At 36.9% G+C, this 24,694-nt stretch overlaps 1 protein-coding gene across 1 annotated transcript in view; it reads right to left on the bottom strand.

Annotated features, from left to right (window-relative positions):
* Window positions 1-24,694, bottom strand: part of TNNI3K (TNNI3 interacting kinase) — a 312,769-nt gene that overhangs the window by 146,589 nt on the left and 141,486 nt on the right. Inside the window, exons 18-19 of the mRNA XM_067726575.1 lie at window positions 24,462-24,656; window positions 23,622-23,726 (exon numbers count right to left, since the gene is read on the bottom strand). Of these exons, the coding sequence (XP_067582676.1) occupies window positions 23,622-23,726; window positions 24,462-24,656 (300 nt within the window). The remainder of the gene's footprint in view (window positions 1-23,621; window positions 23,727-24,461; window positions 24,657-24,694) is intronic.

Raw genomic sequence — 24,694 nt, 5'->3', positions numbered from 1 at the left:
CTTCAGAAGCAAGAAAATTCAGAACAAAATATAATCCTATTTGCTATATGGAATTGAACCTGAAACTTTATGTTGACAAGTTAAAATCAGTTAAAAGAGGATGTGTCTTCAGAGTTCCACTTTTGGTTATAGCACCTCAAACTTCATTCTGAGAGGAGCTATACAAACATTTAAAAAATCTATCTGAAGGCACAAAATGGCTAAAAAACAGTGCAGAATTAAGGGGCTAAGATAAGGAGGAGAAGGAAACCCAGAGATGTGAGCCTAGAATTGAGGGGTCAATTCCCCCTTTGGGAATTTCCCTGTTCCATCCCTAAATAAATAACCAATGGAAGTGCATGCATATGACCACCAAAAAACATGTAAAGAATCTTCAGCACAGCATACTCTTACACTATGGAAATAGCCCAGATCCCCATCAACACTGAAATGGAAAAATAAGTATATTTGTAGAAAAGAATACTGTATTATGGTTTTCTTAGGGTATATTCCCAGTAGTGGGACTGCTGGGTCATATGGTAGTTCTGTTTTTAGTTTTTTAAGGACAGGTGAATGGATAAAGAAGATGTGGCACATATATACAATGGAATATTAGCCATAAAAAGAAACAAAATTGAGTTATTTGTAGTGAGGTGCGTGGACTTAGGATCTGTCAATCAGAGTAAAGTACGTCAGAAAGAGAAAAACAAATACCATATGCTAATGCATATATATGGAATCTAAAAAAAAAAAATTGTACTGATGAACCTAGCTGCAGGACAGGAATAAAGATGTAGATATAGAGAATGGACTTGAGGACACGAGGGTGGAGTGAGGGGGAAGCTGGGGTGAAGTGAGAGTAGCATCGACATATATACATTAGCGGATGTAAAATAGTTGGCTCGTGGGAAGCAGCCGCATAGCACAGGGAGATTGGCTCGGTGCTTTGTGACCACCTAGAGGGGTGTGATAGGGAGGGTGGGAGGGAGGTTCAAGAGGGAGGGGATATGGGGACATGTGTATGCATATGGCTGATTCACTTTGTTGTGCAACAGAAACTAACACAGTATTGTGAAGCAATTATACTCCAATAAAGATCTATTAAAAAAAAAAGAATAGAATACTGTAGAGTGTTTTAAATGGATGAATATGAGACATGCTGGGACCTGGGCCCCTTTGCTGCAGTGCTGCAATGCTTGCACCTGGACACACCTTTCCTGTAGCAACAAAATACAAAGAAACTATATGGGACTAAAAGTAACTGTGTGCATGCTCATTGGGGCAAATTCTGGACAAAAGATACAAAGAGATCAGAAAACCCAGCTGCCATTTTTGAAGAGCCCGGAACAAAAGCAGGGGGTCTGGAGCAAAAGCAGGGTACTGCTCATGCCCCCTGCACACGCCCCCTGCACACACCACCACCTAACGTGTGGGTAAGCCGCCTAAGCCACCTCTTGGGCCAGACCCGTGGACACACCCCTACCCTTACCCCATACAAGGAACAAGCTCGCCAGCCCCCCCTCAGGGAGCGAACAAGCAAGGGAACCTGTTGTTTGTTCTCGTTCCCCCCACTGCAGCAGGGGCCCTAATAAAGCCTTGCCTGAATTTCTTGTCTGGGCTCTGATCAATTTCTATTGATTAAGGAGGCCAAGAACCCTGTAATAAATTCACAAAAAGAATGTTGACCAATAGAAGCCGGATATAAAACACTGTCTATGAATATAATATATAAAGCTAAAAAACAGGCAAAACTAATCCATGGTGTTACACATCAGGATCAGGGAAGGGGTAATGATTGGTGGTTCAAGATCTGACCTACCACAGTTTAAGACTTCAGTGTATTTCTAGTACAGGGGAGAAAATGAGTTTTCCATATGGTCCAGAGCAGAAACACATTTTTCAGTAGGTTTTGGGCCCAAATTCCGAGCCAGTAATTCCTTACCATTCCTTGCTTTGTCATGGTTCTCTGTACTAAATTTCCTCAGGGACTTCTAAAGGAAGAGAGGTATAATCACCATCAAGGTAGTCTTTAGGCTTCCTGGGTTGCCTACTGAATTATCTTAATAATGCCCCATTCTATCACTTCCAAGAGTCACATAAATTTCTGTAATGAGTTGATATAAGAAATCAGGTCACTTGACCCAGTATCATTTTCATTTATCTACAGTTGGATAACTCTTTATGATGGAATAAAAGCTAGTTATTATAATACAAAGAAATAAACTAAAAATATGAAAGATGAGAACACAGATTATTCCAACTTGAGTTTATCATTCAATGTTCAATATATACCAATCTAAAGTTTGTATCATCTCTATGAATATCATTTAAGATGGCAATAATAAGGTTAGATCCGAAATTGCATTCTTTCCTCTTAAAGTAATGAGTTCCATTCAAGTGCAAATACTATGGATGATCCAAAGTCCAAATGTACTGGCAGACCCTTGGTTGAAGAATTTAATGTCGAAAAATAAAATAAGCAGAGTTTTAAAATAATTACGTAGCAATTTTGTTGTTCGAATTCATATGGCAAAGACAGATCTGATCATATTTGACATCTTATTTCTTTTATTTCCTTCTGTGTTTAGGTGTTATTATCTCTCTTAACATCCTAATGGGAGAATTATATTTGAGGAATTGCCTCTTCAGCAACATTTATGAAAATGAGTGTGGTACTCTGAAAATACTTCCTTCTATAGCTCATTAAATGCTCTTTTCTAACTTGTTCACATGGAGTATGGATTATTTAGCTTCCCCATAACTGAGCAGTAGAATTTACCAAACAATGGCAAGCTATTTATATATTCTGCTTTTTGTTACAAAATGCAGACAGGTACATGCCTTTTCATTGATAGTGTTATTAACGATTCAATACTACTTGTGAATAACAAAGGGCTGAATTATATAGTTAAGTATTATAACCAATAAATAAAAAGAATTTAGAAAATCTTTTTTCCTACTATGAATGCATTAAAAAAATCTCTTCTTTACCTCATCACAAAGAAACGTACAAAGTACCAGAATTTCTATGACCTGGAAAAATCAACAAATATAGCATTCAGTGTATCATATGTATGTGTGCACATGGATTTGAATGAATTATAGAAGGAAACATATCTATGTCTCTGTCATAGCTGTATCTGTATAGAAGAAAAAAAACCCATAGAAGCTATGCTCACTCAATCCCTTTGCCAGTCCAAAATAGCTACTTAAAAACTGACTTTTAGTACAAGGCTCATCATCAACTTTGAAAAGAAAGTGAATCTTGAATTTAAGACTAAAACTTTTCAATATTCCTGACATCCTATTTCTAAATGCTACCGAGGTCAGCTCTATTTTAGATTGTAAAAATCACACAAAACTTTTCTGATGTTTTCTTCTTTCCTCATAGGCCGAGAAATTGAAATGGTTCAGTACTCTGCTCCCAAAGACATTGCTGCAGTAATGTGAATTTCTTCCCATTCCTCTCTCTCTCACCAGGAGGCACTGGTGAACCCATTTTTTCCTCCCTTTTTTAATTGGCTTCTCTACTGTTAAATAGCTCTTGAGAAAAGTTGTAGTATCAAGCAGTAATCTGAGATGCTGTATAGGATTCTTCTCTAAATCCCCATAATGTTCTAAACTGCTCCAGACCCTCCTCACCCCATTGGTATTTGTGTCTGTGGTATGTGTGAACACTCAAAGTTTTCCCTCCTGACCCTTATGTACCTTCTTCTCTCAACTCATACAGTAGTAATAGTTTAGGAATCCCTCTTAAGCATCAAATTACCCTTGCTTATTTTAATCACTGCTGTTTTACTGTTTGTTCTGGCTGAAAATTCCTATTCTGTTAAGTTCCACCTCAAGTATCACTACGCCTGTGAGCTCTTTCATATTCTCTGTACAGAGTTGATTATACTTTCCTCCGTACTTTCATAATAGTTGGTTTATCACTTATCAATTTTGTCAAGGTTTAGAGCTCCTTGAGAACAGAAACTATGTCTTAGTCAAATTTGAATCTCTTGGTACAAAACATAATACACAATAGATTCTCAATTAATTCTTGTGGGATAAACGAATAAGCCAATTACCTATAAGAACAAGGCAAGGCTATACAGACATCTTTCATTGTATAATCTTTATAGCAGTGATGTCAAACCATATACCATCATCCCTAGTGGCAAAGGAGTTATTTCACAGGGATTACACAGTTGGAAAACTTTTATTTTTGTTTGTTTAGCATACACTCACACTTCTTTATTTTCCTTGAGGAATTTCTCTCCCTCCTTACTTTTAGTTCATGAGGTTCATGTACATCTAGGATTCTAGGAGTGGTTTATGAATTACCTGGCCAATTAGAACATCACATTCTCCCATCTATAGCAATTGGCTCAGGAATAAGCATGAGGCTATAGCAAGGCCATTCAGAGCCTATTATAGATATACAATTCTAGGACATGTGTTGGTAATATGGAACTAGGGGACCACTTTACACTGCCGCGGTGGCCACCAGTTGAAGATTAAGAATAAAGCCAAGAATAAGTAAGCCAGTAAGAAAAAAAGCCTAGAGATTGAGAAAAAAGAAGTCTGATGATATCATTTGAAATCCTAGATCTAGCCATGTTTAAAACACATCTATTCTTGGACTTTTCAGTTACATAAGCAAAAATCATTTTCTGTTTTGCTTAAGCCAGTCTGAGTTGGGTTTTCTGCAATTTGCAACTTAAAAAGGCTGTCTAATACAGCCTAACAATCCAAGTTTGCAATAAGCTTTGTCTAGAAATTAAATATATAAATGTATATGTACCACACATACACATATATGTGTATATATATATATACTGTTTACACATATGTGTGTATATATGCTGTTATTTTTCAAATATATGTAGCACTACTGTAGTAAATAAAACACAGAAATATTGTTTATAAGTGTTATTGACATTACGCCAACTTGGTTATGCATTTTCTCACTTGATGGACTCTAAAGGTACAACAGCATCCCCTGAAGTCTAGCTTTTAATACTAAAAGAGATTATCATACTCAAAATATTTTCTACCACTGATTTGGAACATCTGTGCAGTCCTGAATCTACAGTTCATCTTCAGTAAATACATATGATTGATTTCAATTATAAAAGAAATTTTCTCCATTAGTTCAAAGATAGTATTACCTTGAATCATATGTTATTGTCAATTTGCAACCACTTTGACCAAAAAAGGGTAATTTCACATGGTTCAATCTAATAGAAGCCCAATAAGTATTTATTGAATGAATGCATCAATCAATATATTTTTACTATTTTTATACTGTAGATCTAAAATACTATTCCAAAAAGAGTAGAAAAAAGCAATATTGTGAGTACTTGTTACTTGACTCACCTTAATTTTGTTCAAACTGGCTTCTGTGTTTAGACACTGCCTAAGAGATTGAAATTGCCTGGGAAATTTTCATTTGCATTTTTAGGTATGAAATAGCCATTTCAGTAGCTTTCTGCACCATCTAAAATAAACTCACTTTTTTTTTCCTCTTCCATCTTGATGAATGAGTCACATCTGTGCGTTTCTTTTTTTTTTTTTAATACTTACGTGGTATGCTGATCCAGAGAAATGCTTGTAAATAACTTTTTTTTTTAAGCTTTCAAATCATTTCTGTGCTCACATTTTTCCCAGTCTTTACCAGCCTATTTGTATCTCCTTCGAATTCATTATTCCTTTCTCTCCACACTGTTTGAATTATCTGAGATATCATCTAGAATGAAATTGAAGAAAACTGCCCTGCAATTCTGAGAATAAAAGAAATATAAAACCAGTGTCCACTCCTTTTCACCTCCACCTCCACCTCTCCTCCAGCATATTGTTTTCTACTAGTTGTCACAATAACAACCATGCGGTTTACTCGCCATCTCTGTGAGGACTACATGTTCTGTTTCTTCTGCCCAGGGTGCTTGTGTAACAAAGAAAAACAGCTATAAGAGGTTTGTGTTTAAGCAGAAAATGTTCTCAAAATTCTAGATACAAAATATAGCTTATTTTGTATTCCTGAAGACACTTATGTACGGCCTGAACTTTAGTTATGCTTCCCAGCGCTCACAAAATTAAAACCTCAAATTAAACATCTCATCAGTGTAGCTTCTTTGCATTTCATCTATTTGTTTCAAAAATGATAAAGGAGGAAAATTATGCATTTTGGGAGGTACTTGGTCACAATACAAACTCACATTTATTTGAAAGTCTCAGAAAATAGAAACTGCAAAGCCTGTTGTGAGAAGAGTGTGGAATACAGGAAGTCAACCAAGTGAGTAAACGTGAAAGGGAGGATTATCCTTATTTGTAGAGAATCCATTCCAGCAAGAAATTGAAACAGGGGCTTTTGCATCTAAAACAGTGGGACTCCTGACAACTTCCAAATGCCCTATACCATATTTCTCACAATTTTACATAAAGTAATGATGATTATTTCACCGGCATTTCAAACATACATGGCTGACATCTTGCTATCTTTCAATCCTTTCTACTCCTAACACTTACTTCAGATCAGTTACCAGATCCAGTCAATTTCATCTCTACCATAGATCTTTAATCCTTACACTCCTTTACTTTCCCACTGTTACTGTCTCAGTTCATACCCTTATGACTTCTGGCCTGGGCTATTTTAACTTCTCCCAACCTATGGTGAATGCTTCTATACCAAGCAACTCTCTGTAACATTGCCAGAGAGATTTATGAAGTTTTATCTTATGGCGTCCTGAAACTGTGGTCTATCCCCTTGCTTGTTAGCTAACAATGAAGTAGGACGTGCTCTCCCCACTCAACAACGTTCTTACAGTGGCATGGGTGCTTTGAGGATGGCTAAACTTTTGCAGTATTTGCCTGCTGCAGGCAGCATGCAAATATTGTAGACAGGGAACAAGAATTCCTAGCAAGAATGGTATCTCCTGCACTCTCCTGGACTTCCCAGTCATGTCCCATTTGAAAGCCTAGAGGAGAGACATCCCTGAGAGATGCTTCTCAGGGCAGCGTGAAAGTTTCGAATGGGATTCTGTGCATGTGATTTGATGGTAGATTTTCCAAGAATTAAAATACAATAATAGGGCTTCCCTGGTGGCGCAGTGGTTGAGAGTCTGCCTGCCAATGCAGGGCACACGGGTTTGTGCCCCGGTCCGGGAGGATCCCACACGCCACGGAGCGGCTGGGCCCGTGAGCCATGGCTGCTGAGCCTGTGCGTCCAGAGCCTGTGCTCCGCAACAGGAGAGGCCACAACAGTGAGAGGCTCGCTTACCGCAAAATAAAATAAAATAAAATAATAATAATAAAATACCCTGAAAATGTCTAAATATAACAACCATTTCCCTTGTTCTTTTTTTCCCAGATAAGTCAGAAGATGTAAGCTATGATTAAACAAAACATTAACAAAAAGTAGGGTACTGTTAACCCTCAATTATACACCTATGAATTATTTATGGTGACCCAATATTTCCTTTTTACCTATCTGCATCTCAGGTGGCTGTGTAAGGTCTGACACTGCAGAAGAGAGGAGAAAGAGACTATTTATGGTTTGACTTTTAGAAGGTACATTTTTAATAATGACCTTCAGGCTATTATTTCTTCTCGTTGCTATTGCCTCTGCACATTTTCTTCGTTGTCGTTGTTGTCGTCCTCCTCCTTTCTTCTTCTTTCTCTTCTTCTCCCTCCCCTCCTTCTTCTCCCTCCCCTCCTTCTTCTCCCTCCCCTCCTTCTTCTCCTTCTTTCTCTCTCTCTCTCCACACCCACCCCACTCTGATTAGCTGAGTTAAACAAAACATGTTATGATCACCAGGAATTTTGGTTGAGTGGGAGAGTGAGAAGTCAGAAAAATAATTACTAAGTATTTTTCTTGACAAATATTCTTTGCAACTCTTATTTGTAGCAAATATATAAGAGTTGGAACCTTGGTAAACATACATGCAAATAAGTTACGTCTGGAACCAGGAGCTAAAATTTATTTAATGTCTACTATGTGCTAGACACTGCTGTAAGGTAGATATCTTCCCCATTTTATAAATGAAGAAACCGATGTCTAGAAACAACTTGTTAGCCATTACAGCATTAGGAAATGGCAGATCAAGCCTTGATATTTCTGACTTGAAAATGCACATACCTGGGATATAGGTTCTCTTTGATACTAAACTGCTCTTAAAACTGCCACCTTAATTCTTAAATTCTTAGTCTCTATGTTTTTGGCCCAAACCTACAGTAACTTTTTCATACAAGAAATGATACTGTAAGCTAGTGCGGGCAAGCCAAGCCCAACTTTTGAGAGAAGAGCCTCAGTTTGAGAAGTCTCAAAAGTCCTCTTTTCGTAACAAATCACACTTCTGAGTGTTGGCCTCCAGAGCAGAAACTTCTTGTGCATAAAGTTGTGTAAACTTACTGGTTATACAAGCATTTGACCAATTTATGACTTTAACAGCACTTCATTGATCAAATGCTCAAAATATAAATTTTAATTAAAGGTATTAATTAACTTGCTTGTTTTGGGGGGGGGGTTCTTTCACCGAGTATATTCTCTTAGTTCTCACTATAGTAGGGTTTATGTATCAAAAAACCCCAAAAGACAAAAAACATACTTTTCCTTAAAATATTCTGAAAAATATGAAGTAAAAATAAAAAATACATAAAATAAGGTATTTGTAATCTCTAATTGTTGAGACATTTTACCAGAAGAGGTAAGACTTTGAAACTAGACAATTCCAGCTTCCTTTAGTGCTTGTTTGTTTTTGTAGCAAAAACTATTTGTTAAATGTATTTGCTAAATTAGAATAATATATATATAGTTGATACATACCGTGTAACTTACTTATAGAAATTTTAACATTTTCAAGTAAACAAATGGCTCTCTGAAGTGGTTAAACCTGCCTTGCCCTGCAAATGAGTAGAGGAGCTTAGTATCCAGCTAAGTTTAGCAAACTAAATAAACTACTGCTCAAATGAGAACCATCTGAACTATACATTTCTGAGTTATTTATAGTCATAAAGAGAAGATTCAGTTTATCACAACTTCATTGTGTTTATTGTTGAAGCTTAAACATTCACATTGCTCATGCCCTTGTCCCAGCTAATTCTGAATTGTCCAATTCAATTTTCTGAATTTGGGCTACACTGACCTTAGATCAGAGTGCAAATGAGAACATTTTTCACAGACCAGTTATTTGACATATACTTTTTCATTTGTTCACACTTATATAGAAGTGCTTTACAATTCTAATTTTGAAGGAATCTGATTTTATATTTCTTGCACGTGAGTTATGTTGCTCATGCAATCTCACTTCCATGATCTTGATTGTAAATTAATTCTTTCATTGTATCTTTCCTGAATCACAGCATCAATTTTCATTAGATACTTTAGATGTCTTCTCTCATAAATGACATTTTGAAAACTGAAAAAAGCCATTCAGGCTGCACCCCCATGATCCACAGTTTCGTGCTGCATATCTAGCAGCACGTCGCTTTTAATCAACTTAGTGATATTAGGGTAGTTTTTTTCTTTCCAGATGTTGTATCTGCCAGTTTGCCATTCTTGAGATCTAATGTCTTCATCCCACCAGTTTTTTGATGACATATAAACACTCTGGGCCTTTTCTTCGCCATTCAATATATGCACTTTCACATTTGGCTGAGAAGTAAATTCTGGTACTGAATATCATTTGCATCAGACCAGAACCAGCAAGAGTAAATAGAGGGTAAGCGCATAGTCTCAAAGACACTCTCTCATCTCCCTTCCTGTCAATGTCTACGGTCCTTTGACTGAACGCTAACATTTGCAGACACCTAACTTGACCTTAGTGTGATACAGATTTCTATTCAGTGACGGCATCTGAGTAAACCTTTCTTCTTCCAATCCAGTTATGTTGATTCTTCTTCTCTAGCTAGAATTGGTTTTGATATCCTCAGTGAGATTATTTGGCAAATGTTTGTTTCTCCTTTTTATGGTTTTAAGAAGAGCAAATACATACCTTTTGTTCATGATTAGAAAGGTACAATTCATATTACTTTGCTTATCTCTTTTTAAGGATTTCACTTAATATTTACTACTTACATTAGACAATTCATTTGTATTCACATTAGAAGGAAGAACTCATCTATTTAGAGACAACAATTCAGTGAGTTTTAAGAGACATATACTCCTGTGAAACCACTGTCTCAATCAAGATACAAAACATTTCTGTCACCTCAACAGAATTCCTCACTCCCCTTGGATATAGTTCATTCCTCTCTCAACTCAGCCCTACGTAAGCACTGATCTGCTTTTTTGACACGGGAGATTAGTTTGCATTTTCTAAAATTGTATGTAAATGAAATCTTATGGTAGGTACTCTTTAATGTTGCCTTCTTTAACATGGCATAAACTGAATGTAGACAGAGAACGCTGACCATATTTGAGTCCATATTTGGGATAATTCTGATCAATTAGGAGTAAAAAGTAACTAAGAAGTGAAAAGGATAACTTAGGTATTTGTGTTAAAAAAAAAGGGAAAAAAATCTTAATATAAGTAGATGGCATATTATATTTGTGCTGTTGAAATTACAAGGAATATTTAAAAAAGGAACACAAATCCTTGCCAGAAAATAACTTCTGGGTCAGTTAAAAATTAAAACTTTTCCATTAAGGCATCCAATAATCACTGTATTTAAGAAGTCGAGTGTCAACATAAAGCAAAATTGTGAAACGATTAATTTAGACATAAAAATATAACAAGTTCAGGAAATGTCACCACTGGTTTTTCAGGTTCACATGAATCTGATTTTAGTTCCCACATACTCTTTTCAGAGGATATTTAAATAATTTGACTGTGACAAGCCAAACTGTTTTGATACCTCATTGAAAGTCAAATGAAAACATTAATCAAATGCAAAAATATTCCAGTCAGGCATAGAAATGCTGCAGGTTAGAAAATAAAATGTTGCTTTTGAGAAGGAAAATCAATCAATTCAGAAAAAGCAGGTATTGGCTCAAATCTACATGGTCAGTAGTGACTAGAAATTACTAGAATTTTGGGATTGTATTTTTCTTAAGAATCATCAGATAGTCTTGGGCTATATCTATATTGCAAAACCAGCTTGTTTGGCTAATTTTTCACCTGTGTAAATTAGAAAATCAGAGCAGTCAAAAAGCTGATTACATTTTCTTTTCTTATAGTCTTCACTGTTTCTTTGGACAAGCTTTAGTGACTAGCATGCAAATAATTATCTGCAGCACAAAACAGCCAGGTAAGTGACCTGTGGGATAGCAGTCTTAATTGAGCCAAAGAATGACTTTCATATTATTAAATGCTACTTGAATTGTTCAATATTAAGTAAAAATTACCTTCTCATTTCTGTTATGAATTCTATAAACTACACCTCCCTTGGTAAGGCAATCTTTCAAATAGCTTAGCTGTTCAGTCAGAGCCGCTCCTGGTTTGTGGGACTAAATGACTATATATCTCTATGTTTTGGACTACATGAGTATATAGTATGGGGAATAACCTTAGTCTGTCACTTACTAGCTGTATCACCTTGATAATTTGCTTAGTGTTTTTAAGCCTTTCTATACTTTATCTTTTTAAAAAAGCTATCATACAGAGTTATGAGTATTTAATAAGCCAATGCCTGGAAATATGGAGCTCAATGCCTGGCACAAAGAAACATTAATATATGATACTCTCATATTCCTTAAAATGTTATTAATTCATTCATGCATTTGACAAATATTACTTGAACTTTTATTAGGGCTCAGTCACTGTGCTAAGCATTTGGGAATAAAATCCACAGCCCCTGTCCTGAGTGTATAGCAGGGAATATATTCAAATACATGAGCAATTTTAAGAGTGCTATCCTGAGATAAGTAAGAGCATGGTGTGCTGTAGGAACACCTAGGAGCAATTCCTGGAAGAAGGAATAGGAATTAGCCAGGAGAAAAGTGATACTGGAGGAGGGGCGAGAAGGGACACTGAGGGGAAGAAGGGAAGAAGGTATCGTGGGGTGGGCATTTTCATCAGAACGAATAGTGTGTGTTAAGCTCTATATTAAATTTACCTTTTCAGATAGAGAATACAGATGAAATTCAGTGGATAAAGACAAAAAAGAAAGAAACAAACAAAATACCCCAAAACAAACAAAAAACAGAAAGGCAAAAGAAAACAAAAGAAAACCCCCCCAAACCTTTTTCTCCCTACTGCTTACAATGCTGCGGAACAGGCTTGGTAAATAAAAGCTCTTCAGCCTCATATTTAGGAAGCAAAAAAATAAAGAAACTTTGTCAAACCCAGAAGAGGTTAATAAAAGTTCAGTGCTAAAATGTCTGCCCTAAAGGCCAACCATATCTCAATAGGAGGAAACTCAGAATATCTTTCTCATTCTTTGTATGAAATGGGAAAAAAGAAATTAAAGGAAGAGAAAGAATTAGATGAAGCATGTAATCAATCCTTTCCTTTACAAATCCCAGCAATTCAGGAGGCCTGCCAGCCGCTAAATCTTTCAGGGACCACAGACAGGAAAAAGCCTATTAAAATGTGCTCCGTTCCCGAAGAAAGGGGTCACTCAAGATCCTCAGACCCTTAACTCTGAATAGATTTAATGAAAGCCAACTGCTATTTTAAGAATTTAGAAGGGGATTTCCCTCCCCAAAGAAAAGAAGACAGACATCATCAATGCTCTAACACTGTTTCATCTGTGGCACCAGGCATGCTTTTCACTAACTTTCTGTAGGTTGTTAAAGCCATTAAAAGAGGATTTAGTGACTAAGAATACGTTCTTCACATACAAGGCTTAAAATGTAATTGATACAAAGACCATCCCTTTAGGATTAAAGAGTTCTAATCATTCTGTGAGGCTCACATGCTCTTTTCTCCATGCTGGTCAAGGTAATAGCCTTTCAGAAAAGAAGTGTGTTGTCTCCCATACCATTTAATAACCACAACACCTTTCACCCTCAGTGGGAAGAAGATAATCCAGATTACTCTACAAATAGTAGAGATCCAGCAGTTGGATGCAAAATGAACCTTATTCTGAGACTTTCTGGCAACTCAGTTCCATGTGATTAATAAAAATGATATACTGATTTCTCTTGCAGAGTCTTTCTCTAATGTGCTCCATGTACTTTTGCCCTGACACCCCCTATCAACTGCAAGGATATCTCTGTGAAGGTAGACATAGACACCATTATCTCCATTTGCAAATGAGGAATCTGAGGCAGAAAGAAGTCAAGTGACATCACAACAGTGACACATGAGAACAGAAATAGAAATGAGAAAAATGACTGTCTTTTGGGAATCAAGAGGGTGTGAAGGGATGAATTCTTTCTTTTCTTTGACTATTGAAAGAAGAGCAGGGGGCAACCTTCTCAGTGTTAACTTTGAAAACATCCTTGCTCCTTAGAGTGAGAAGGACAATATCCCAGTTGAGTAGCCTGGTGAGCTAACTGGGCATAGGGAAGGAAAGATGCCTAACTACATAGATGCTCCATACATCCTCTGCAAAACTAGGGCTTCTCCTACTTGACATTTTTTCCTGGCATGAACTCTGCTATGTGCCTTTGATGATGCTTCCCCTTCTCTGCCATTGTGTTCCCAACAAATGACTGTTGAATGATTGAATGGCAGATGTTTAAATTGTATGCTTAAGTTTTGTGAATGAGCCTTAGGAAGAACAATCACTGAGAAGGATCTTGAATAATCAAATAACCCTGTCAACCCTCAGCTATGTTTTTATCCAAATTCTGTTCTAGATCTGCATCAACCCAATGGGAGTGTCAAACTGAATCCCTGTTGCAAGTTTGAACCATGATGGGATGGAGAGGTCTCAGTGAAGAAAGTAATACAGGATTAGAATTCCCTGGCCCATCTTTATATATATATATGAGATCTTCAAACAATCCAGTTAGCTCTTACATCTTCATGACAAGAAGAAACTAGCCATCTGAGATATTATAAACAAAGTTTGTGATACTACAATCAAAAGGGGAGACAGGTCCTTAGAAATATTTAATTTAGTAAAGAAACTTGGGCATTCAAGAATATTAAGTAGTGAAAATATTCCTTAAGAAAAATAATGACAATAATATCTAATGCATCTTCTCATTTAAACCCAATAAGGTAAGTATTATTATTGCCATCTTGCAAATTAGGAAACTGGTACTTAAACAAATGGCCCAAGGTAAGCTGTAACACAGCTGGTATTTGAACTCGCATGGTCTGGTTCCGTAGCCTGCAATCTCAGTTGGTTCATTCTGTGGCCTTCGAATAGGGTGGTAACCCACACCAACACAGATTCCCAGAACTGTTCGTGCTGCAAGTCAAAAGAAGACTAACATTGTTGGAAGAGTTGCTTCCTCACAAGGCTGACAAGGAGGATTTTGAGACAGAAAATATTAAGCAAGGCAAGAAAATTTATAATTTTCTGCATCTCTTTTTCTAGGCCACATTAAAGGTAGAGCTATTGAAATTCAATCAGTGGAAAAATATCTACCTATTAAGATTGTTCCTCATTTATTAGCTAGCAATTCTGGCTCTGGATTCCGAGTCAGGCTGCTCTCTATTATAAACTCCAGGATCTGAAGAACACAACAACATAAATGAATCTCAGCAAGCAAAGATTGAAAATGATGAACTGAGAAATGCACAGATAACCACAAGGTGGCATTAATATCATTACTGAAAGGTTGGCTGCTTAGGAAATTGACATGGTGCCAAGAGGGGCACTCACAGTGCCTCCCAAGAAATGAGAGCAGAGAACAAGGCCGAACAGAGAAAAGCCTTTGTTGACATTTTCAAAAGCTGACTCTATACAGGCCATATCCCCAAAGGATGGAAAATGGCAATGTGAGGAACCAGCAACACTAGAAAATTGCAGGCCAGCAAGTTCACTGCCAGTCATAGGGAAGCACTGGAAAGGTTTTGGCAGGTCGAAAGGTGCATCCCTTCTCCTCCAAGCTCCACCCTGGGGTGACAGAAGGTAACCCTGCCACAGGGAAAGTACTCCAGTCTCTGGCTTTGGGAATTCCCAGGGTATGGCCATGTTGTACTGAAGAAAAGAGGCAGCAGACTGAACCACTTCACCACAAAAAGCATGGGTGTAAGAAAGTCTAAGGCCGGGTTCCAGTGCAGACTAGTAGCATTTTTATGTCAAATCAAAAGTGAATTTTGGTATCACAGAATTCCTGTTTTTGGCCAAACCCTGACTTTCTATGTTCTCTTTACACACAGATACATTTATTTTGTACACACACATAATCTTGTGTATGGTGTCAAATGGCAGAGGGTGGCTAAGAGTCCACCTCTAAGATGTGAGATTCAGGGATGTGTCTAACTGGGAGGATTGAGGCAAAGATTCTGATGGAAGTTTCAGCGAAAGATGGCAGGTTTGACTAGGTCTGTGTTAGCAGTATGATAGTGTGGGCAGAATGAAGGAGCTTTTCCTCTGATTTAAATATACCTGTTTTAATTTAAAGGGAGTATGTGTCTAAGGGAATTTACTTAATGAGGTGTTAAGTACGAGCACTATTTTTAGAATTGGTGGATGCAGCCAAAATTAAACCAGACATTCTAATGGAGGCAGCTGAGAGAGGAAGAATGTTTTAACTGGGCCTGGGAGGAAACTTTAGCTATTTCCACAGGAGTACAAAGAAAGCACAACTCAGGACTAAGGGACCTTATAGGATAGAGTAAGGAGGGGGGACTGCTATTTTGGCTCAGGATGAGGAACCAAATTGAAATGTGCTGAGAATGTTTGGGACACATCTGGCCCTCTGGGAACTGTGGGAATCAGGTTAGAGGGCAGAGGTGGATCTACTATCAGAGAAGAGGAGGATGAGCTGGACAGTGAATTTCTATTTAAATAACAGGTAGGCACTTGAGAGTCAGAGGGAACTGTCTGCTTCATCTGGAGGTTCAGGGAGCTGAGGACAGACAGACTGACTTTAATCATGTCAGACGTGGGAATGGAAAATGTGACTGAATATCAACACCTGAGTGAAGCTTGCAAATAGGATTTTTAAAAAATTAATTAATTTTATTTTTGACTGTGTTGGGTCTTCGTTGCCGCGCACAGGCTTTCTCTACTTGCGGCAAGCGGGGGCTACTCTTCCTTGCGGTACGTGGGTTTCTCTTGTTGCGGAGCACGGGCTCTAGGCACGCAGGCTTCAGTAGTTGTAGCATACAGGCTCAGTAGTTGTGGCTCACGGGCTCTAGAGCACAGGCTCAGTAGTTGTGGTGCATGGGCTTAGTTGCTCCGCGGCATGTGGGATCTTCCCAGACCAGGGCTCGAACGTGTCCCCTGCATTGGCAGGCAGATTCTTAACCACTGTGCCACCAGGGAAGCCTTGCAAATAGGATTCATTTGTAGAATTAAATGTCTGAGGAACCCTTTCAGATGGATATGGTATAATAAGGTTCTATGAGTAGAGTGATCAGAGTCTGTGTTTTAATTTTCACTTTTAAAGAAAAATGTGTGTGTGTTTTCATTGACCTAGAGCAAATGGAACTGTGAGATGTTTTTGAATTTATGTAGCCTATTTCATACTATTACATCTTATTACAGTACATGTTTTTTACTCTTGAACCATGTTTAGGTTCAGGGACACATGTCCCCACATTCCCAAAGCTATTCTCATGTTTTTAATGTAACAAAAAAAAAGTGAATGAGAATTATTTCAAAATTAACTTATATATAATATGCTTTACTGAGTAGCTTTCACCACATCTCCCAATTAGTGGTATTAGTTTATACATTGTGAAAATGTGTTTATAAACTAAAAATATTTAGTATGCAGTTGACATTGTTTGTGCAAGTAATTCAGGCAAATCTAGATCACCCTTCTACCCAAACCCTAGTACCTGTTGTCACTAGTGCAAATAAGGTGAATGTAACCCAGACTGCTGGCTGCCTATCAAAACTCATTTCCTCTTCTGGGCACACAGCTGGACTACATTTCCCAGTACTCCTTGCAGTCAGTCATGGCCATTTGAGCTCTAGCCAATGAGATGTGACTGAAAGTGACATATGCCACTCTGATACCTGGCCCACAAAGCATTTCATGCACGTCTCACATATTCTTGTCCCATTTATGCTCACTTGAATAGAGATGATCCTCAAGGAGAACCTAGATGCAACATGCTGAAAATGGGTCTTGAACAACTTCATGGGTAAGGGACCACCACAACAACCTGTTAATTCACACAATCAAGACACAAACTTCTATTGTTTTTGAAACATTATACATTTTGAGGTCTGTTATTGCAGCAGATACCTTAGCCAAACAAATCCAAATTTCATCTTGGAAAGCTGTATAGCTTAGTTTTTTTTTCCCCTCATTACTCATAGTAGTAATGAAATTGACACAGATTGAAACTGATTACTTAAATTTTTTTTTTTAATTTTGAAAATCTGAAGTCATCTTACAATTTTGGATATAGACATTTCATAATTAGGCACCCCTTAAGCCCTCAGGCCCTAAGCCCCAAGGCATCCCTTGTATGTAATTAATTAACTTCTCTATGAATCCCAAATGGTAACAGCTAGGTCTCATCCTTGGGAGAATTGAGAAAAATATCTCTCAAATCCTTTTCCATAGGGCTTAATTTCTTCAGAACTGCAGATGAGAAAGAATGGAAGCATTACAAAAACATGAAAATGTGCATGCTTATATGTGCATTGATGTATAATATTCACATATACATTTATGTGAGTCTTTCTCTATATATGTGTGTATTGATTTACTATACATAGGTCTATATTCTTCCAGGGTTTTATAGCCTTGAATACTCGTATGAACTGTGTGCACTTCAGTTATCTAATATTGAAACTTTTACTTCTGTTTGGCTGCTTATGAAGATTCTACACTCCTGGGAACTTTTCTAATATTAAGTATGAATTATAAATTAGGTGCTCAAGAATGCTTTAGTATACATAGCACAACTCCCATGGAAACTGCTGGATCTTGGAACCTACTCTGTGCCATAGGTATCATGAGCATGTGGATCTGTCTTTTGCGTTAGTTATTGAATGAATGAATGAATGATTATATTGTATTTAGGGCAATGATTCACAAAACATTTGGAATTACATTGTGACTAGATTTCCCAATATTCCCACTCCACCCTGGAAGAAGAGAAGGATGAGATTGTATAGCAAATGGTTAAGAGGAGTAATTGGTATTAGACTAGAAGGTAGTTCTCAATGCTGCCTGTATATTGGAATCACCTGTATTGCTCTCTAAAAATATGACACCTGGGCCCCAACTCTGAGATTCTGATTTAAGTAGCATCAGGGTTTTCTTAAAGTTTTCCTAGAGATTCTAATGTGTAGCCAAATGTGAGAACCACTCCAACTAGAACAATGTTTTCTCTCCTTGCTTGATTATAAGAATTGGCTGGTAATCTTGTTTAAAAATATAGATTCTCAGGTCCAATTTAGGACATTCTCAATCTGTGCCTTTTAGGAAGGAGTTTTTGATTCTTAAATGAGGGTCCCCAGGTGATTCTTATGACTGGGAAATAATACTTAGGCTCTAAGCTCTGCTGGAGAGGGGCTATGGGTCTGTCATCCTCAGCTGTGCCTCCAGGCATAGCATAGACTCTGGCTCACATCAACCATTCAAATATTTTATATTAATTAATTAATTCACTTAATTTTAAAGTGGAAATAAGTGGAAAAAAAGACAAAATTAAAAATGCCACTTGTGACTGGTTTTATACTAGAGATTTACAAAAGTAGAGTTGTGAAGAATTTCATGAGTTTCAAGGGTTCTCTTTTAAGACTTACCATAAATATTGCAATGTAATCAATTAATTGGCCTGCATTCAAGTACTTAGAATTCTTTGCAAGATGGTATTTGCCAGTGAATGCTAAATTCCTTCTGTATAATCACTTATTAGAAAAGTCACAAGTGAAAGGAATAGCTGAGAGCGAACTCTGTAATCTATGTGAATCAAGGAATACAATTGTACCTAATAGGTAACAGAAAAACAATTAATAATTTGTTAATTTGTACTTGATTGCTGTTTTTTAAAAAAATGCAGGGTTTTTATATTTTGTATTCAACTGAAAGGCAAACACATACATCAACTTAAAAGAATTATTAAAAATTTTAATCAATTTTTTCTTTAATACCTTCTGAAATCTTCACTAACTTAGTTAAATCCACCTTCAAAATTAAAATTCTTTTAGCCTTTACTAGCATTGTCATTTAAAATTATCTGTCATTTGTCATCAGCAAGTTGGCTGTTTTTAAATTATCACTAATTATTTTCCTTTATAGTCACTCGAATAAGCTGACACTCAAAAACAGCCCTCAGATCTAGACCTAGACCCCCAATTAATTAGTTGTGTTATATAAAAATAAATATCTGTATGGATGAGAATACTGTGGAGTGTTTTTCCATCCACATTCTTGACCTATAAAGGAACAAGTGAGGGATTAATCACAATAACAACTGGTATTTCTATAGTGCTTCTTCTATATCTCTCTTGGGAGTGCCATGGCCACTCTGTTGGAAACATCACTGTTTCATTGATTACAGTGTTATATTATTTACTTAAATACAGAAAAGACCATTTATTTGATGTTTGCAGTGATGTTTGGTTTCAACATCAAAAAATTTGGAAAATGGACTTTACCAAGAAAACAAAGATAGCTGCTAGTATTAAGTAAAAAACATTAAAATGTTTAGCTGTAAACCATGTTTTGTAAACTCCAATGCCACAAAATGAGCATATAAATTGGACAAGGTATAAACTGGTAAGTTGGTAGGTGGGGGGGGGGGGTCTATGACAAATTGAAAAGTACCTTCCTGCCTAAAACTACACATTTAAAAATATTTAAACATTATGGGCCAAAGAAGACATATCCGTATGCCTCATATGCAACTTCTGCTCCATACTAGCAGAACATGGGGTGTAGAAGAAGAAATAAAGCAGAAACACAGAAGCACAAGGAGATGGTATGAGAAATGGTGGGTCACAGGAATTGCGCCTATAGGACTGAAGTACAAAGAGCAAGGTTGATCAATGAGGTCGATGCTCATCCAATATCACCCAGCCTCCTCCTATCTCTCTGTACCGACTTGGTTTTGCTGTTGTGGTTGCGTCAGCATAACATAGCTATAAGCATGTGGCTGTGGGCTTAATATCTTTAGTCAGTTTCCTTACAGTAAAATGGACATAATAATAACTGTATTATAGGATTGCTGTGAAATTAAATGAGTGCATACATAACAAGGGCTTAGCAGAGGTCTTTCACATTGTAAGCACTGAATAAATTCTCATCATCATCATTGGAAAGAACCACTTCCTTAAGCATTCCTTGATTTATATGGTAAGAAACTTATAAGGGAAAAGGCAAAGTGTTTTCCTTTCTCTCAAATAAATTAACAACCACAAAACCAAAGATAGAAGTGTCCCCTCTCAGTGGGCTGATCTGTAAGCTCAAACAACTTCTTTCTTTTAGAACTATAAAAGGTATTGGGCAAGTTAGTCAGACTCTATCTACAAGGAGTCATAGTTGTACCAACTAGGCCATTGCTTTCTGAAATGACATTCATCGAAATGCCTCAAGAATTTGGTTCAGTTAAAAATGCATTGACTGAACACCTCTGTGTAAGACACTATGTTTAGTTTTGGAAATCTGAGATGAAGAGCGCAGGATTGCTGTTCCTGAGGCCCTGACCTGCCCAGAAAAGTTGGGGAGAGAAACATGGAAACAGGTCATTTCAATACAAATGTAATGCCTGAGTTCCTCACTCTATGATGTACATCTTTCCCTCTACCTCTTTCAATGGGAGGGACTTTGTAAGCATTGTGCAAATACAAGGATTAGTATGCTATGAAAAGACTGAGGAAAGATACATGCCTATCCTTCAAAGTCTAGTTTTAGCTCTACATCCTCCAGGAAGCTTTCCATTCTACTTTGATCTTTAATTTACTCAAAATCCTTTGAAAATTGCTGATTAATCATTTTGGCCCTTAATCATTTTCCACCTTAAATGGCAATTAATTTGCTTCCTGGGCATATGTTTTATGTCCCTAACCAGATTGTAGTAATAAACCCTGAGGAGAAGGACTTAGACTCTTTTGGGCAGTACACATGCTACATTTGCATTAAACTGAAAAAATGTTTTATTGCTACCAGATTAAAGAGCAGTAGAAAATAGTCCACAAATAATGAATGCAAGAATTTGGTACTCTATTACATTGAAGGCACCCATGAAATAGTGTTTCATAAGACTTGAAGACTTTTTGGCACAATTTAAGTATTTAGATTAGATTAGAGACAGAAAAAATGGTAAATATAAACTTATATCTGTTACATAATACATGTTCTATTTTCACTTTTAATCAATAACATTTATATTTTTGGTCCTGCTTTATAACCTGGTGGCAACAACTTACACTGACTCACAGGGCAACAGAACACACTTTCAGTTGCCCCACAAGTGAAGCGTTGCAGCAAGAGAAAACTTTCAGTGAGCATATTTGTTTCAATGATACATGAAAAGGTGGCTGGGATAACGAAACAATACTCCTAAAACTCACAAATCGCCAGTTGGAATTATGCTAATTTATCACCTAAATCTGTTTCCTGAACATTGTTACTGAAACCCAGAGAAAAAATGTTTATTAACAAAAAATATTTTTAAAAGAGAGGTAAAGAAAATAACAGGGAAGAAATAACTTTTTGTTGAAAACTAGTAAACAACTATAAATAGATTGAGTCCTATATATGTTTACTTCCAATATCTAAGATTCAACCACTCTTCATATCTAATTTATTTTATCTCTCCTATCTGTCTCTTCCTTTCATTTCCTCTGCCATTAGTGAACTTCTGCTTTTCATTACTTATCTAGATCACTGCAACAACTGCTTCACTAGTTTCCCTTCAAGTTGATCTGTTATAAAGACGCTGAATTAGGGGCTTCCCTGGTGGCACAGTGGTTGAAAGTCCACCAGCCGATGCAGGGGACACGGGTTCGTGCCCCGGTCCGGGAAGATCCCACATGCCGCGGAGCGGCTGGGCCCGTGAGCCATGGCCGCTGAGCCTGTGCATCCGGAGCCTGTGATCCGCAACGGGAGAGGCCACAACAGTGAGAGGCCCACGAACCGCAAAAAAAAAAAAAAAAAAAAAAAAAAAAAGACGCTGAATTAATCTTTCCATACTACAGTCCCAAATTTGTGACTCCTTGCTCTAACATCCTCAGTGCCTCCTTCCTGCTTACAGAACAAGGTCTAAACTACCTTACTCTAGCATTCACTAATTTCTGTGCTCTTGTTTCAGTTTATTTTTCTTTCCCAAGAGTCCTCTTCACACATTAAATACACTACCTACATTTATACATTTCATCTACTGAAGTGAAACTATTCAGTGCTCCTATACATGGTTTTAACTTTCTAATCTCTTTTTTTATTTTTTCATGTCTTCCCTAAGCCTAGGATATTCTTCCAAATTCTAACCATCCTTTATGGTCAAGCCCGAAGGTCACCTATTCCATAAAGTTGTTCTAAATTTCTCAGAAGTAATTAATATTCTTCTTTCTGAAATTTTATAGAAAATATTTCACTATTTCCTTAAGAGAACTTGTTATTTTTATACCTAGAGCATATTTAGGTATTTTTCTCCTCTACTAGAGTAGGAAAGCTCCTTGAGAATGGAGTCTATGGAAGTTTCACTTGGCTCTACTGTGCTAAGTATAAAGGCTTTGAACATAGCAGTTACCCAAATAGCTACTGAACAAATGACTGGAGTAATTAATGAATATTGAGCAGTTTTAGAACTGTGGGCTTTGTATAAAGGATCATATATGGGATCTACTTGACTTACTGGCAACCATGAAATGAAAGTTATTGATTTTGAATAATCCAGCTTGTTTCATAAACCAGTGGTTTATCAGATTGGTGGTTTTCCAGATATTCTCCTTAGCACCTTTGAGATTCCAGAGAGATGGTTCAAGGATCTCCCTCTTTGGCAGTGGGAAGTGGTAAATGAACAGAATTTTGCACCATATACTCTGCCTTCAACTAAAGCTGCTCCTTTTGTGTATCAGCCTTTTTCTAAGACTTCTCTTAGAGAAAGCATTCACTATTTTTTTAAAAAAAAGAAAACCTTGGGGTTTCACCACCAAAACATTCTAGTTCTATATTCGTTTCAAGTCTCCATTCCACATGAAAACATCTTCACATGATAACTAGGTAAATGAGCTGCTGTGTTTTGGCTGAGTTTATAATTATAAGAAAAAAATAACAAAATGTTAGCACAAAAGTAGCATTTCAGACAATTTTATAACAGGTCCTACTATAATACCTGACTTTGTATGAGACATGACATTCTATAATGGTCATTGATCTCAATCCTTGATCTGACTTTACTGGCCTGAGAACTAGCTAGCTGGTGAATCTTACAGATGTCATAGTCTTTCTGCATATTTTTCACAGATTTGAAAGGTCCCTGAGAGGCAGTTATACAGCTTTCTATTTCTGTAAAAGACAATGACAAACCTTTCTATCCCCTAGGCTTATGGTAGCCTGTTCCCTTACCCACAGAGTAGAAAACTGTGTTCTGCAATAAATCTAAAATGTATCTTCACTGAAATCTGTCTTAGACTCCTAGTAAGTTACACAGTTCCAAGTTCATTATTTAGAGGGAAAAAAATACCTGTTTAAGTCACGGTGTATAATTGGCTGTGTCAAGTTGTGAAGGTACTCCATACCTTTGGCAACATCTACTGCAATAATTAATTTAGACTGCAAGTCAAGAATCCTAGAATTTAAAAATAGATTTAATGAGGATGAAATGGTCAAAGCCAATACCATACCTTTCTAAAAGGAATCAGTAGTGTGTGTGATTTGTTATTCTGTATAATTTCAGCCGTTTTTGCTTGATTGAACATTAAGCTAAAAATTCAACACATTTGGAAAAATAGCTTTTCTACATCTGATAATGCTTAATTATAGATCAATTCAGATACCAACCCCTCTTATTTAAACAGTCAACTTGATTTTATAATCTTTGTAATTTTATATTTAATTTCTTTGTAATAACATAAAAATGGAATCTAATCACTGAGTAAAAACCACATTCTAATTATCATATGCATAGATCTAGGAAGTGAATTCAAGTTAGACTTGTGCAAGACTATTCTTTCTTAAAACTTTAAAAAATAAATACTGTGACCCCTGGTAATTATTTTATTCTGATCTTAGACATATCTGCTTTACTGGTATGTCAAGTTTAGCCTAATTATTATAAGCTTCAGTTACCAATTTAAATTCCTTGAATTTGTTATCTTAAACTGAATTCCTGTTAAGAAAGCAGAGAAATCTTTCTAGTCATTAAAACACAATTATTGGACATAAATTATTAGCCATCTTTAAAATGTCACATTTCCTAGCACTCAGAGATAACAGAAGGTAAAAGCTCACCTAAGCAGAACGCGTATGAGGTGTTGCAACTGTAATTCCAATGACATGTAAAATGATAAGTCAGAGACCATACCTCTTCTGTTCATGAAGGAGGGAGAACAGAGAACCCCCTGATATGTACTGAGTGACGATGGCAAACTGGCTGGGATCATTCAAGCAAGCACCCACAAACTGAATGACACAGGGATGATTGAGCCGGCAGAGAATGGACACCTCTCGGCAAAACATATCCACATCTGACTTGGAGCAGTAGGTGTTGGCTCGATAACTGGAAATGACAGCAACAGGAAGTCTTCAGTCAACAGA

The sequence above is a fragment of the Pseudorca crassidens genome, chromosome 2 (assembly GCF_039906515.1).
Source record: "Pseudorca crassidens isolate mPseCra1 chromosome 2, mPseCra1.hap1, whole genome shotgun sequence".
Taxonomy (NCBI): Eukaryota; Metazoa; Chordata; class Mammalia; order Artiodactyla; family Delphinidae; genus Pseudorca; species Pseudorca crassidens.
This window is presented reverse-complemented; position numbering and strand designations above follow the sequence as displayed.